The sequence below is a fragment of the Lepidochelys kempii genome, chromosome 6, assembly GCF_965140285.1.
Source record: "Lepidochelys kempii isolate rLepKem1 chromosome 6, rLepKem1.hap1, whole genome shotgun sequence".
In the NCBI taxonomy this organism is placed as follows: domain Eukaryota; kingdom Metazoa; phylum Chordata; order Testudines; family Cheloniidae; genus Lepidochelys; species Lepidochelys kempii.
Genome location: NC_136385.1, coordinates 64,189,840 through 64,202,300, shown reverse-complemented (window position 1 = coordinate 64,202,300; position 12,461 = coordinate 64,189,840). Strand labels below are relative to the sequence as shown.

General features: G+C 43.6%; 2 protein-coding genes across 4 annotated transcripts in view; one reads left to right on the top strand and one right to left on the bottom strand.

Moving 5' to 3' along the window:
• VTI1B (vesicle transport through interaction with t-SNAREs 1B) overlaps nucleotides 1–2,720 on the bottom strand; it is a 29,085-nt gene extending 26,365 nt beyond the window's left edge. Inside the window, exon 1 of the mRNA XM_073348411.2 lies at nucleotides 2,498–2,720. Coding sequence (XP_073204512.2) covers nucleotides 2,498–2,612 — 115 coding nt within the window. The 5' untranslated portion in view covers nucleotides 2,613–2,720. The remainder of the gene's footprint in view (nucleotides 1–2,497) is intronic.
• A 286-nt stretch (nucleotides 2,721–3,006) lies between these two features.
• The window catches only part of LOC140912946 (retinol dehydrogenase 12), a 36,179-nt gene continuing 26,724 nt past the window's right edge, over nucleotides 3,007–12,461 (top strand). Inside the window, exons 1-3 of one of the 3 annotated variants that reach the window (XM_073348403.2) lie at nucleotides 3,007–3,124; nucleotides 9,892–9,929; nucleotides 10,691–10,970. In XM_073348403.2, the coding sequence (XP_073204504.1) occupies nucleotides 10,891–10,970 (80 nt within the window). In that variant the 5' untranslated portion in view covers nucleotides 3,007–3,124; nucleotides 9,892–9,929; nucleotides 10,691–10,890. Of the gene's footprint in view, nucleotides 3,125–9,891; nucleotides 9,930–10,690; nucleotides 10,971–12,461 lie in introns of those variants that run through there. The other 2 variants (XM_073348402.2, XM_073348404.2) reach the window with 2 other exon arrangements.

Here is a 12,461-nt window from a genome sequence, read left to right as displayed (position 1 = left end):
ACTCACCGGCGGGAAGCGGAGCAACATGCCACAGCCCACTCTACTCTGCTACCTGCCAGCCGCAGTGCTCCACTTTCCCCAACTTCCCCACACTCACCAGCGGTGGGAAGGACGTCCCCCGCACTCACCTGCAGCGGGAAGTGGAGCAATGCAGCCCCAGTCTGCTTCGCTTTCCTTGCCCCGGCCCCACTCACCTGCGGCAGGAAGCAGAGCGCCATGGCTAGGAACTGGCGGAGTGGAGCGGGTGAGAGAGAGTGTAGGGGGGGATCCCTTCCCCCAAGCAACATGGCTGGGGCCAGGGAAGCAGAGCAGGCTGCTCCCAGTCCCCCGCTAATCCCCTGGGCCACTCTGGGACTGTGGGGCCCCCAAGTGCCCCCCCACAGCTCTTGCCTCTCAGACTCTGTGGGAGAGAGCCCCTGACACCCCCGAGACCCTCTGCCCTTTATCCAAGCCCTCGGCCCCAGCACCCTTGACATGCTGCTCAGAGCAGCGTGTTGGAGCTTTACCATGTTGTATGCAAACCTGCATTATATCAGGTCGCGTTATATGGTAGTAAAACAGCTTCATCAAGTGGGTTATATCCCACCAAAGCTTATCCCCAAATTTGTTAGTCTAAGGTTCCACGAGGACTCCTCATTGTTTTTATGGATACAGACTAACATGGCTACCCCTCTGAAACCCATTACACATAGTGCTTCACTTTAGAAATCTCCCACATAATCTAGAAATCTCCCACAGCAACAGAGAAGAGAAAATCATTTAAAAATAGGAAAAACACGGCAATAAAACTACAAAAATTGACAGGAAGACTCAGATAGCTATATTATTAATTCATTTGTCTAGATTTCCACCTAACAATCTTTTGGGCAAGATTCCAACATTTCAGAAGGGAAATGCAATTCATGCAGTAGACCTGCATTAAATGAACAAGAAAACTTTCTCCACACAAGAGTGCAGCTCTGCAGCCCCATAGAGCAACACTGCCTCTCCTGTTTGTGCTAAGATTGATGCCAAATGCCCAAAGCATACATATACTTACACAAATTTAAGTAATTCCAGTGATGTCAGTGGGATTGTCCAAAGGCAAAAATAACACATAAGTGTTTACAGGCTTGGGATCTTAGTTAACCCAAAAGTAGGCATGCTCAAGGGTGAAGCTACAAAACTGGCAATAACTAACCAGTAACATATAGCAAAGCAGAACTACTGAAAACCAACACCCCAGAGTGTGCCCTCCAAGACAGCAAAGCCACCAGCAGCTGCTGCAGAGGAGAAGAGAACAGGAGAATTAGCTCAAAGAGAGCAAGCAGTATATCAGACCTCTGCAGACATCCACACACTACCTCTCTACATAGCTTTTTAAAAGACTCTTGGGAATGTAGTGCTAGTGACTGGTTCTGGCCTCACAATTTCAGAGATGGAAGATCATGTAATACATATTCTATGGATAAATAAAGGACAGTCCAATCTTCTGCTCACTGCCCTATTAGCATGCCTCATGCATTTAGCTGAGATCATCTTAAGGGTCAGACTTCTATTTACATGTCCCACGTAGTTCTTGGTCTCTTCCAAGGTTGCTAATAAGACTGGGCCAATTAGTTCTGGCTAGTTGGAAAGCTCTGTATTCCACTATCAATCCCCTGAGCTACCCAGCCCACAGCATTATCCCATCTGCTTCACAAAGTGAGAGGGTTTCTGTTCTGGAAGTTGAACAGCTCTGTCCCTGGAACCTACTGGATTTTCGAGCTGATTTGACACTTGTTACTTGCATCAACCAGAAATACAAATTCTCAAGAACAGCTCTGCTCCTCTGTAAGCTACAAACTGACAAGCGCAAGTGTGGTGACTCTGTAAGGCTACATTGCTTGCTACGGAAGGCCAGCACGAGGACTGGGAAAGACCGAACACGGACGAGAGGGTTGAAGAGAGGAGATTTTGATGCGGATCTAGCCAAGGGACGAGCCTTCTCCACACACAGTTCAAGCTTTGGGCACTGCGGGATGCCAGCCGGTCCTGGCGCGGGGTGGGCGGGGGGGGTCGGGTCAGGCACAAGCCAGGCGCACCTGCCTGCCGTTTGCTTCTGCAAGCTTCCGCCGCCTCCCCTGCCATTCCGGGGAGGCCCAATAGCGGCATTAGGAATTTGGAAATCGCTCCCCTGACTGCCCCAAGCAGCGGGGCGCGGGGGCGAGCCGCGTCCCGCTGGCCAGGCCCCGCTCTGCGCTCTTCACGGTCCCTTGCGACAGCGCTTGTAGCGCCTCTTCAGCCAAGGAGCCTGCCGTTTCGGAGGCGGCCCCGGAGGCTGGAGAAATCTGCCCCCAAACCTAAATCTGCAGTTCCCGCGCCCGCCAGCTCCGGGGGATCCCGACACCGCGCTGCGGGGAGACGCGCTACGCGCTCGCCACGGACCGGGCAGGAGACAGACGGGGTGGGGTGGGGGGCGAATTCCAGCTCCCCTCCCAACGTAATAACGGCCCCACGCTCGCCCCCGGCGCCTCACCAGCCGCGCTCCCCCGCAGTCTCTCCGGGACGCCCCGCAGCTCCGCCTGCAGCCCCCGGAAGATCTCGTGCAGCCGCTCGAAGTGCTCGGAGGAGCTGGAGCCCAGACCCGCCATGGCGGCAGCGGCAGCAGCCGCCGGCTCGCCTGTTACTAGGATCCCGGTCCCATCGCCTGCTCTTCACGGACACTTCCGGGCCGCAGGTCGGGGCTTCATCGGTCCGGCCACTCGTCCCGCCCAGGAGGGTGCCCCTCGTAGCGCCTGATGATAAATCACTCGGCACCGCCCTTCTGGCCACGAAGTTCACCGCGCAGTTCCCCACCGCCTTGCGAGAGCAGCATTTGGGATCTGAGTCTCCATTCCCGAATAGGACTAGCGCGGTTCTGCGGATCAGGCACTATCCCTGCCGCCTCAAGAAGGAGGCCCCGAAACTCCGTGCCGCGCGCTGCATGTTGGGAAGGGTAGTCCTGCTGTGGGGAGGGTCACGCGGGAGTCACGGGACTTTCAGGTGGGTAGGTCCCAAGGCTGTGAACAACCAGACCCGACAATGCTGCGGGTGGAGCCTTCTCTCATCTCTCTCCCAGCTGCCGTTCATCCCTGGGGGTTTCTGCGTCCTCCCCCCAATTTTGGTGGGACTATTCCTGGAGATTTAATGACTTGACAATCTTTAATTAGAGATTAATTGTTAATTCCTGGAGACTCCAGCCCGATCCTGGAGGGTTGGTAACGGTAGGATTGTCTGTCACAAGGGGAACAGCCACTGCCCTGTAGTTCTCTATTCTGGGACAGGGTGGGTCCCTCCCATTCCTGCTGGGTACAGGCAGCTGGGAGCCATGTGGCCTCAGTTACCTGTGGGGCCAAAACTTGCCAGATTTGGACTCAGATCAAAAGTGAATGTTGGGAAAAATTGTATTTAAAATACCCTTTGATGGTTTACAAGCCATTACTTGGCCCTCAGAATGATGGGGTGTCCACGGCCCTGGTAAAGTGTTGGGATCATTTGTGTAATGAGAATTCTAGAGTAGTTGTGTTTGACAGTATTGTGCTTGCTCCTTGTTTGCCTATGAATAACAATGTGGTGGGCGGGCCTTTATCACCGCTGGTAAAGTTCAGTTCTGAAGCAACAAAATTTGTTCAACAATTGCTGTGACCACGCACAGTCTATACCTGTTTCACCCCATTGCTTTGTGCAGGCAAGGAATGGAAAATGTGCAAGAGTCCTGCCCTGCAAGCACATTCAAGAGCAAGGTTTGAGGTGGTTTGCTCCCCTGAAAAATATAGCAAGGGTGTGCACATACCAGCAATCACAGAGAAACCTAGTATGTTGAGTTTGTTATGCTGTGTCATCCAATGCAGTAGCTTTGCATGTATATGAACCTAATTCAGGTTCTGGCTTGGCAGATCTTGAAACTGAAGTCTCCTGTCCAAGGAGATACATTACAGAAAGAGTCAATACAAACTTTCTCACATGGTTTAACAGTAGTGGTAAAAAAAGGAGTGGGTAAACTCTTGCTTCCCAACCTTAATTTTCAAATCATAATCATATCAGAAAAAGAACAGTTAATTTGTATGTATAATAATAATTAATACATGTATTCAGTCAATCCATACATGGAGTAGCATTAGATGCTTATTGCAGATTTTACAGGCCACTTGTCTGGTGCTGGATGTAACCAGCCAATAGATGACTCACACAGCAGTTGTTGTGGTTGTACAGCCACAATTTGCTTGTCACAGGAAAATGGGAGTAACTAAAATCTTTATTTCTTAAATGAGAAGTGAGTAAACTCCATACTCTCCAAATGGGAGGAGGTAAAACTCTAATTATCCGTGGCCACTTTAGTGCTTAACACTGTACTTCAACTGTGACCTGGAGGACTCCCTTTAGGGTTAATAGTCTCTATGCCCCGTTCAGTAAGTTCTTCCTTACCCTTTGCTTAAAGGGGGTCCAAGAGGCAAAGAGTCCTATGGCACCTTATAGACCAACAGACGTATTGGAGCATGAGCTTTCGTGGGTGAATTCCCATTTTGTTGGATGCATATAGGGGTCCAAGTGGTGGTAGTTGTGGTGGTTGTTTTTGTGATGTGTACACCTGACCACAGGGAACTAGCCTGAGACCCTGTCATTCATCTCATGTAGGCCATCAAATGATTTCCTGCTCTCATCAACTGTGCTGCAACTCTCATCTTAGGAAGCAGAGTTCTTTCAGGAACTTCAAAGGTATCAAAGGATGCCCTCCTTCCCCCTCCCCCCCCATTCGGATTTTAGAATACAAAATTGGCTCCATTTTTGTCTTGCCAGTAGAATTGTTAAATTCCTTGAAACAAGAAGTGAAGTGTTAGAGCCCTGGCTGAGCTCTTCCTTATGGAAGATCACCTGCTGTATTGGTTGCAACTGTTGGATCTTGGGTGCTTCCAACCCTGCTGGGTCTGAGTAGCATTCAGAGACTGTCTCTATGTCTGGTCTTCAGACACACTCTCAGGGTAAAAAGAAAAGAAGTACTTGTGGCACCTTAGAGACTAACCAATTTATTTGAGCATGAGCTTTCATGAGCTACAGCTCACTGCATCCGATGAAGTGAGCTGTAGCTCACGAAAGCTCATGCTCAAATAAATTGGTTAGTCTCTAAGGTGCCACAAGTACTCCTTTTCTTTTTGCGAATACAGACTAACACGGCTGTTACTCTGAAAACTCTCAGGGTACAGACTCCAATGCTGGTATCCTCTCTTGGGATATAGAGCCCTGTTAACAGCTGCTCTAGCTTCGAAGGCAGAATGTGGACCGCCCGAAGTTTCCCCAGTAGCTTAAGCACACCTTTCACCAGCGCTCCTCTTGCGCAAGCGCTCTGGGTTACAGTTTAATGCTTTGGGGACAACATGACAATTAAATGAAGGATCATGCTGACTTTGCAAAGGCACTTCATAACCATACGCATTTTACTCAGGAGAGCACAACAGCTTTACAGATCTATGGAAAAATAACAAGCATCTGAATGCAAACCCTTCCCTCCAGTCTTCACTCCTGGTTTGTGGTCAGTGTTTTTATGGGTTCCAGGGCTGTCCTGCACCTCATTCCTACTCAGTTTTCTCTTCCTGGTGATGGTCTATCTTGCTAAGGAGCTTGTCTCCTTTTAAAAGCAGTTTCTAATACCTTGTCTCTTCCTGTCCTTGCCCTGGGGTTTTTCCATTCTCTATTCCTCTGTCTGCTGCTGGCTACTGAGGATCATTAACAGTTCATAGCTCTGCTGACAGTCTCCATTGTTCTGCCAGCAGGGGTGGATAAAAATGGATTTTTTTAAAAAAAATTAAAAAATCAGACTTTTTAAAATTAGATTTTTAAAACATTTAAATTAAATACAAGTATATTATTTTTTTAAAAATAAGCCTATTTATTTGAAATTGATAACCTATGTTAAGGCCTAAACTTCTTATAATTTATTAAAATAATTTAAATTATATACAAAAATAACATTCAAGCAGTATATGTTTGCTGCCAAGATTTAAAGAAAGTCAAACCCCTAAAATAGTGGAAGTCAATGGCTAAGGACCTGGAATCACAGTTTCTTGAAGTGCCAAACCATCTTTTGAAAGCAATAGCCTCTTCCACAGGTGCAGAGAGAATATTTTCTTCATTTCAGTTTATTAAACTAGTTCAGTTCAATGACTGGTTCATTCGAAATTAAGAACCCAATTGGAAGTTAAAAAAGCAGGAATGATTGTTTTTCTCTTCCAATATATGAATAAAATCTAGGTTTGAGAAGATGAGATCTTCTAAAACCTTGGATATTCACCAGAAATAATCACTTCAGTTCACTAATTATAGATAATACTTCCTTTGTTTAATAAATCAGTTTGCTTTAAATGGGAAACATCTTTTGATAAACTTTTTGATAAAGTTCTTTTCTTCTGTATCAGCATATTTTTTTTTAAAAAATGCTCATTTTGTACATTTTTAATTCAGTTGAAATTTCCTTCCAAAGAGAGCTTGACACAAATTACAAGTAAAATTTAATCCACTAATAAATAAGAAATTTATCAGTCACCATTTTGTAACATAATACAAATGTAAACATTAAGAATCTGAATAAATGTAAATTAAGCTATATAATTGCTTAAATAAACGTGTATAGATATGGGGTATCTCCTAGTTAGCAAAAAGAATCACAAATTTAATGTAAGGTCTATATTTAGTTGCAAATCAACATGTTTTAATGAAAAGGAGTACTTGTGGCACCTTAGAGACTAACCAATTTATTTGAGCATGAGCTTTCGTGAGCTACAGCTCGCTTCATCGGATGCATACCATGGAAACTGCAGAAGACATTATATACACACAGAGACCATGAAACAATACCTCCTCCCACCCCACTGTCCTGCTGGTAATAGCTTATCTAAAGTGATCATCAAGTTGGGCCATTTCCAGCACAAATCCAGGTTTTCTCACCCTCCGCCCCCCCCCCCCCCCAACTCACTCTCCTGCTGGTAATAGCCCATCCAAAGTGACCACTCTCTTCACAATGTGTATGATAATCAAGGTGGGCCATTTCCTGCACAAATCCAGGTTCTCTCACCCCCTCACCCCCCTCCAAAAACCACACACACAAACTCACTCTCCTGCTGGTAATAGCTTATCCAAAGTGACCACTCTCCCTACAATGTGCATGATAATCAAGGTGGGCCATTTCCAGCACAAATCCAGGTTTTCTCACGGTATGCATCCGATGAAGTGAGCTGTAGCTCACGAAAGCTCATGCTCAAATAAATTGGTTAGTCTCTAAGGTGCCACAAGTACTCCTTTTCTTTTTGTGAATACAGACTAACACGGCTGTTACTCTGAAACATATTTTAATGGTTACCAACTAATGAGAATCAATCTTAAAGAAAATAACTAATAAGTACAAATCAAGGTTTCCTGCTTACTGATTTAAGTCATGATTAAAATTGGAGATTTAAATCCCTTCAGTTTAAATCAATCCACCCTATCTGCTAAAATAAGGTTATTCAATTATTGATGGCTATTAATGGCCCTTTCTTTCAGAGTTGGCATTGTCAGGTTCATGCCATAAAATGGAAGATTTAATCCATATAAAAGGTCATATTGTATGAAATCTCTTTCTCGCTCAAATGGAATTCATAAATTTACATAGGCAGATTCCCCAAACTGTCACAAATACTTAAATGCCTGCATAATTAAGTAGGAGTGCCTACTATACAATGTAACTATTGTTAAATATCTAACTGGATTCATAGGGAAATTTTCTATTGTCCATGGTCACTGTGCAATTTTCAAATAGTTAGAACTTTGGTAAATCATAACCAAGCCAACCAAAAGCACCACTATTTCTTGGTGAGGACTGTGTTCATGCCAATTTTCAATTCTTGCTGGTTTGGTTTTATCTATGTTTAAAAATAATTATTAGAATTATTTTATAATTGGAAGTGTGTTTTTTCACAGTCTCATAATTCAAAAATGTCTGAAAGATATTTGTTTGCCCTTTCCAGAAAAATTCACTGCTGGGCATAGACTGAATATGGAAAACTAAAGTTGAATGTTTCAGAAAGTTATGAGTGTGAAATTAGGAAGTTATAAATGAAACTTTTTCAACTTTAATTATAGTGGTTGGTACCAGCCATCATAAATATACGTATGTGACATAAGCACTAGAAAACTTTTAATTTTAAAGGATGCTTGCAAACAAAACAAGTTATTTTCAAAATGACCTCTGTATCGGAAACTACAGATGTGTGTTTGCTATAGGTCCACTGAGAGCTGCCAGCTTTGGCCATCTATATATGAAAACACTGATCAGTAAAGTTCTGGTGAATTAAAGAAACTGGATTTTGATAGCTTCTTTTTTTGTAACCAGTGCCTGCACCTAAATCTTTAGAAAATGTGAAAAATCCAGAGCTGTCAGGGAAGCAAAGCAGACCCATTGCCCCAGATTCTAAATTCATTAAGTTCTCTTCTTCATTGGTAAAGGGCCCATTGGAGGAGGCAGCATGACCATCAGTTTAATTGTCTTGATCATTCATTCGGAAATGCCATACTTTCTCCTAGCTCTCTCTCCACACACGCGCAAAATCATCTACATTTTTTGAGAGCTAATAACAGAAACCTAGAAGTGGGGTTGAAGAAAGGTAATTTACTGACATCATTAGCATGATGTTTGAATGGGATCATGCTCCAAACAGTCCTGGAAGAGATGAGTCTTCCAGCCTGAGCTTTCTGCTCAGGTAGTTCCTTCTGCATAATTAAACCTGCAGAACTGCTGTTTTCTGAATTGTGTGTTTCTTTCTGAACATCCTGGCTGAGAGAAGAGCACTGTTCCTGGTGGCACAGATCCCTCAGCTTTATTTGTGTTTTAAGATGATAGTTCACCAAACAGGGTAGTACAAACACCAAAAAGAGACTAAACACAAATATTCATCTGGGAATTTCTAGTTTGGCCACTAGATGTAGTAGATGCCAATATAACGTAATTCATCTTAGAGCGATCAGAACTACTTCCTGCTTTGCTGGCTGTTCAGTGAGTGAAATGTGGATGTTGAACCTGTGTTTGAGATGTGCAACGTTTTGAAAAAGACTCATCTGGAAGCCGTGAAATGAAGTAGAGCTACATCATAACAAATCTGTGGCTGACCAGGGTGGCCTGGTTGTCACTATCCTGCACAGCATGTCACTTGGAACTTCATGATAACAGCATGGCTAGAACCCCAGTCCTGCTGCTACAAAAGGCCCAGACCTCCATCACTTGAGCAAAAGGACCCCAGGATTCTCTGAGTTGTTAGCAATATAGAGTCTGTGACACATTTTATCACTTCCGAGTGCATATACACACTAGCCAGTTAATTTAAATATCTTCAAATATTGCATTGAGAGCATGTCATAAATATAAATGGAAGGGAAAACCCCTTTAAAATCCCTCCTGGCCAGAGAAAAAAATCCTCTCACCTGTAAAGGGTTAAGAAGCTAAAGGTAACCTCACTGGCACCTGACCAAAATGACCAATGAGGAGACAAGATACTTTCAAAAGCTGGGAGGAGGGAGAGAAACAAAGGGTCTGGTCTGTCTGTATATATGCTGCTTTGCTGGGGATAGCCTAGGAGTGGAGTCTTAGAACATTTAGTAAGTAATCTAGGTAGGTATGCATTAGATTATGATTTCTTGAAATGACTGAGAAAAGAATTGTGCTGAATAGAATAACTATTTCTGTCTGTGTATCTTTTTTGTAACTTAAAGTTTTGCCTAGAGGGGTTCTCTATGTTTTGAATCTAATTATCCTGTAAGGTATCTACCATCCTGATTTTACAGGGGGGATTTCTTTATTTATATTTACTTCTATTTTTATTAAAAGTCTTCTTGTAAGAAAACTGAATGCTTTTTCATTGTTCTCAGGTCCAAGGGTTTGGATCTGTGGTCACCTATGCAAATTGGTGAGGCTTTTTATCCAACATTTCCCAGGAAAGGGGGGGTGCAAATGTTGGGAGGATTGTTCTTAAGATCCAAGGGTCTGGGTCTGTAGTCACCTAGGCAAATTGGTGAGGCTTTTTACCAAACCTTGTCCAGAAAGGGGGGTGCAAGGTTTTGGGAAGTATTTTGGGGGGGAAAGATGTGTCCAAACAGTTCTACCCCAGTAACCAGTATTAGTTTGGTGGTGGTAGCGACCAATCCAAGGACAAAGGGTGGAATATTTTGTACGTTAGGGAAGTTTTGACCTAAGCTGGTAAAGATAAGCTTAGGAGGTTTTTCATGCAGGTCCCCACATCTGTACCCTAGAGTTCAGAGTGGGGAAGGAACCTTGACAGAGCACTTTGATGCTTAGACCTCAGAATGCTTTATCAAGGTGGGTACTGTTAGCCCTGTTTTACAGGTTTGATGCAGAGAGAAAGTGAAATGACTTGCCTAAGGTCACTTAGTAAGGCAACACTAGAGTCCAGAATAGAGCCCAGGTTCTCTGGACTCTTAAGAGCACTTTATCTATCAGACCAGAAGTGCTGCTGACATTTAGCAAATGATAAAGCAAACCTCAGAAAGTTATAGAGTAGAGAACAAATGAACTCAGTGGCTAGGAAGTTATTGATCCTTTAGATCTAAGGAACTGACTTGCTTGCAGTTTTGTTTTATTTTGGGGGAGAAGGTATATCTTTCCCTGCAGAGAAATCACTGGGTATGACCCTTTGTTTTTTTCCACCAGTACTGCACATTGCCCAGACTGGGTTGTTGGACTACAACTCCCAGCACGGTGTGCTCTGCCTTTCTGCACACAAAGCTGATGGGTAGGACTACAACTCCCTGCATGCAATGCTCCCTAGCCGGTGTATTTCACTGGCCCTCCCTCATCTCTCATGAGAGACAAGAGTCACTGAAAGGGAGGACAAACAACAGACAGCAGCAATGCTAAACTGCTTGGTGACCGTGCTGGGAGTATTCATCTGTGTTCCCCTTCTCCTGTTCATGGCAGCTCCCTACATCAGGTCTGTATTAGATGATTGATTAGCTACTGTGTAAACCCTTTTACCCTTTAAAAAGCATGCACCTTTTTACTTCTGCTAAATGGGGATCCAGCAAGTGCATTCTTGGTAGAGAAGGCAGATCAGTTTATTAATTATTGCACTTAGAGAAAGATCGGGTAATATGCTAGATAATAAATGTGAACATCAAATCTCAAAGGAAGAGTTTCCAGGATTCTGAGACCTGGGTTTACGTTATCATGTTATCTGTGAGTCTTAAAACCTCTCCATTCCTCTTTATAAATGAAGCAGACTTAACAAGCAATTAAAGCAGGGAACTGGCAGCCAGGCTATGTTTGGTTTGAACCCTGCCTTTGCTGTCCATTCGCTTTGCGATCTTGGGCAAGCCTCTCTGTGCCTCAGTTTCCCCATCTGTAAAATGGAGCTTATAGATAATTTACCAAGATGTTATGAGGTTTACTATATTAATGTCTGTGCAGCACTTGAAAGGCATAAAAGTGCTGCATAAAAATAGTATGACAATAAATGCTTAGGGTAGAGTATTAAGTAAAAGAAGAAAGTTGTTTTCCTTCCAATACATTTTAATAGATTGCTTGCTTTTGGAAAGGGTTTGGACGGGGGATTCTTTTTTGACTTCATCAAGTTAAAATGTTAGTTAGACTAACCTTGAACCCTGTATCTAGGAAATAGTAGGGAGCAATGTTGTACTCACTCCTGATCTTGGGCTGGATTGAGACCTGCTGGGTATTTCTAGCTCTAATTTCTATGATTCTCTGAACCAATTCTCAGGTTAAAATAACCTTTTGTACTGTTAGCAATAAAATGACCATATTTCGCACCTAACCTGACCCCAAGGTAGCCACTTTAAATGCTTTGTAAACTTTCTATAATTGCCTTTTTGTTATCTCTGAGCTCTTTAAAGTTGATGTAAGGTGGCAACTTACTTTGGGAAATATGAAGTTTCAAAGAATTAAGAAGATAATTGTCAATCCATAAAAATGTGAAGGAAGAAGGCCAAATTTTCCCTTGCTGTAACCACGCTGTCTTGGTTGGAGTTACAGCTGGGACATCTGACCCAGTTCTTAGTCATGCAAATCAACTCAGGCTCTTTTAAATTCCTTTAGTGAGAATGGATTAGATTAGTTCACAAAAAGAAAAGGAGTACTTGTGGCACCTTAGAGACTAACCAATTTATTTGAGCATAAGCTTTCGTGAGCTACAGCTCACTTCATCGGATGCATACTGTGGAAAGTGTAGAAGAACATATTATATACACACAAAGCATGAAAAAATACCTCCTCCTACCCCACTCTCCTGCTGGTAATAGCTTATCTAAAGTGATCACTCTCCTTAAAATGTGTATGATAATCAAGGTGGGCCTTCTTAACCCCCACCCCCAACACACAAACTCACTCTCCTGCTGGTAATAGCTTATCCAAAGCGACCACTCTCCTTACATTGTGTATGATAATCAAGGTGGGCCATTTCCAGCAC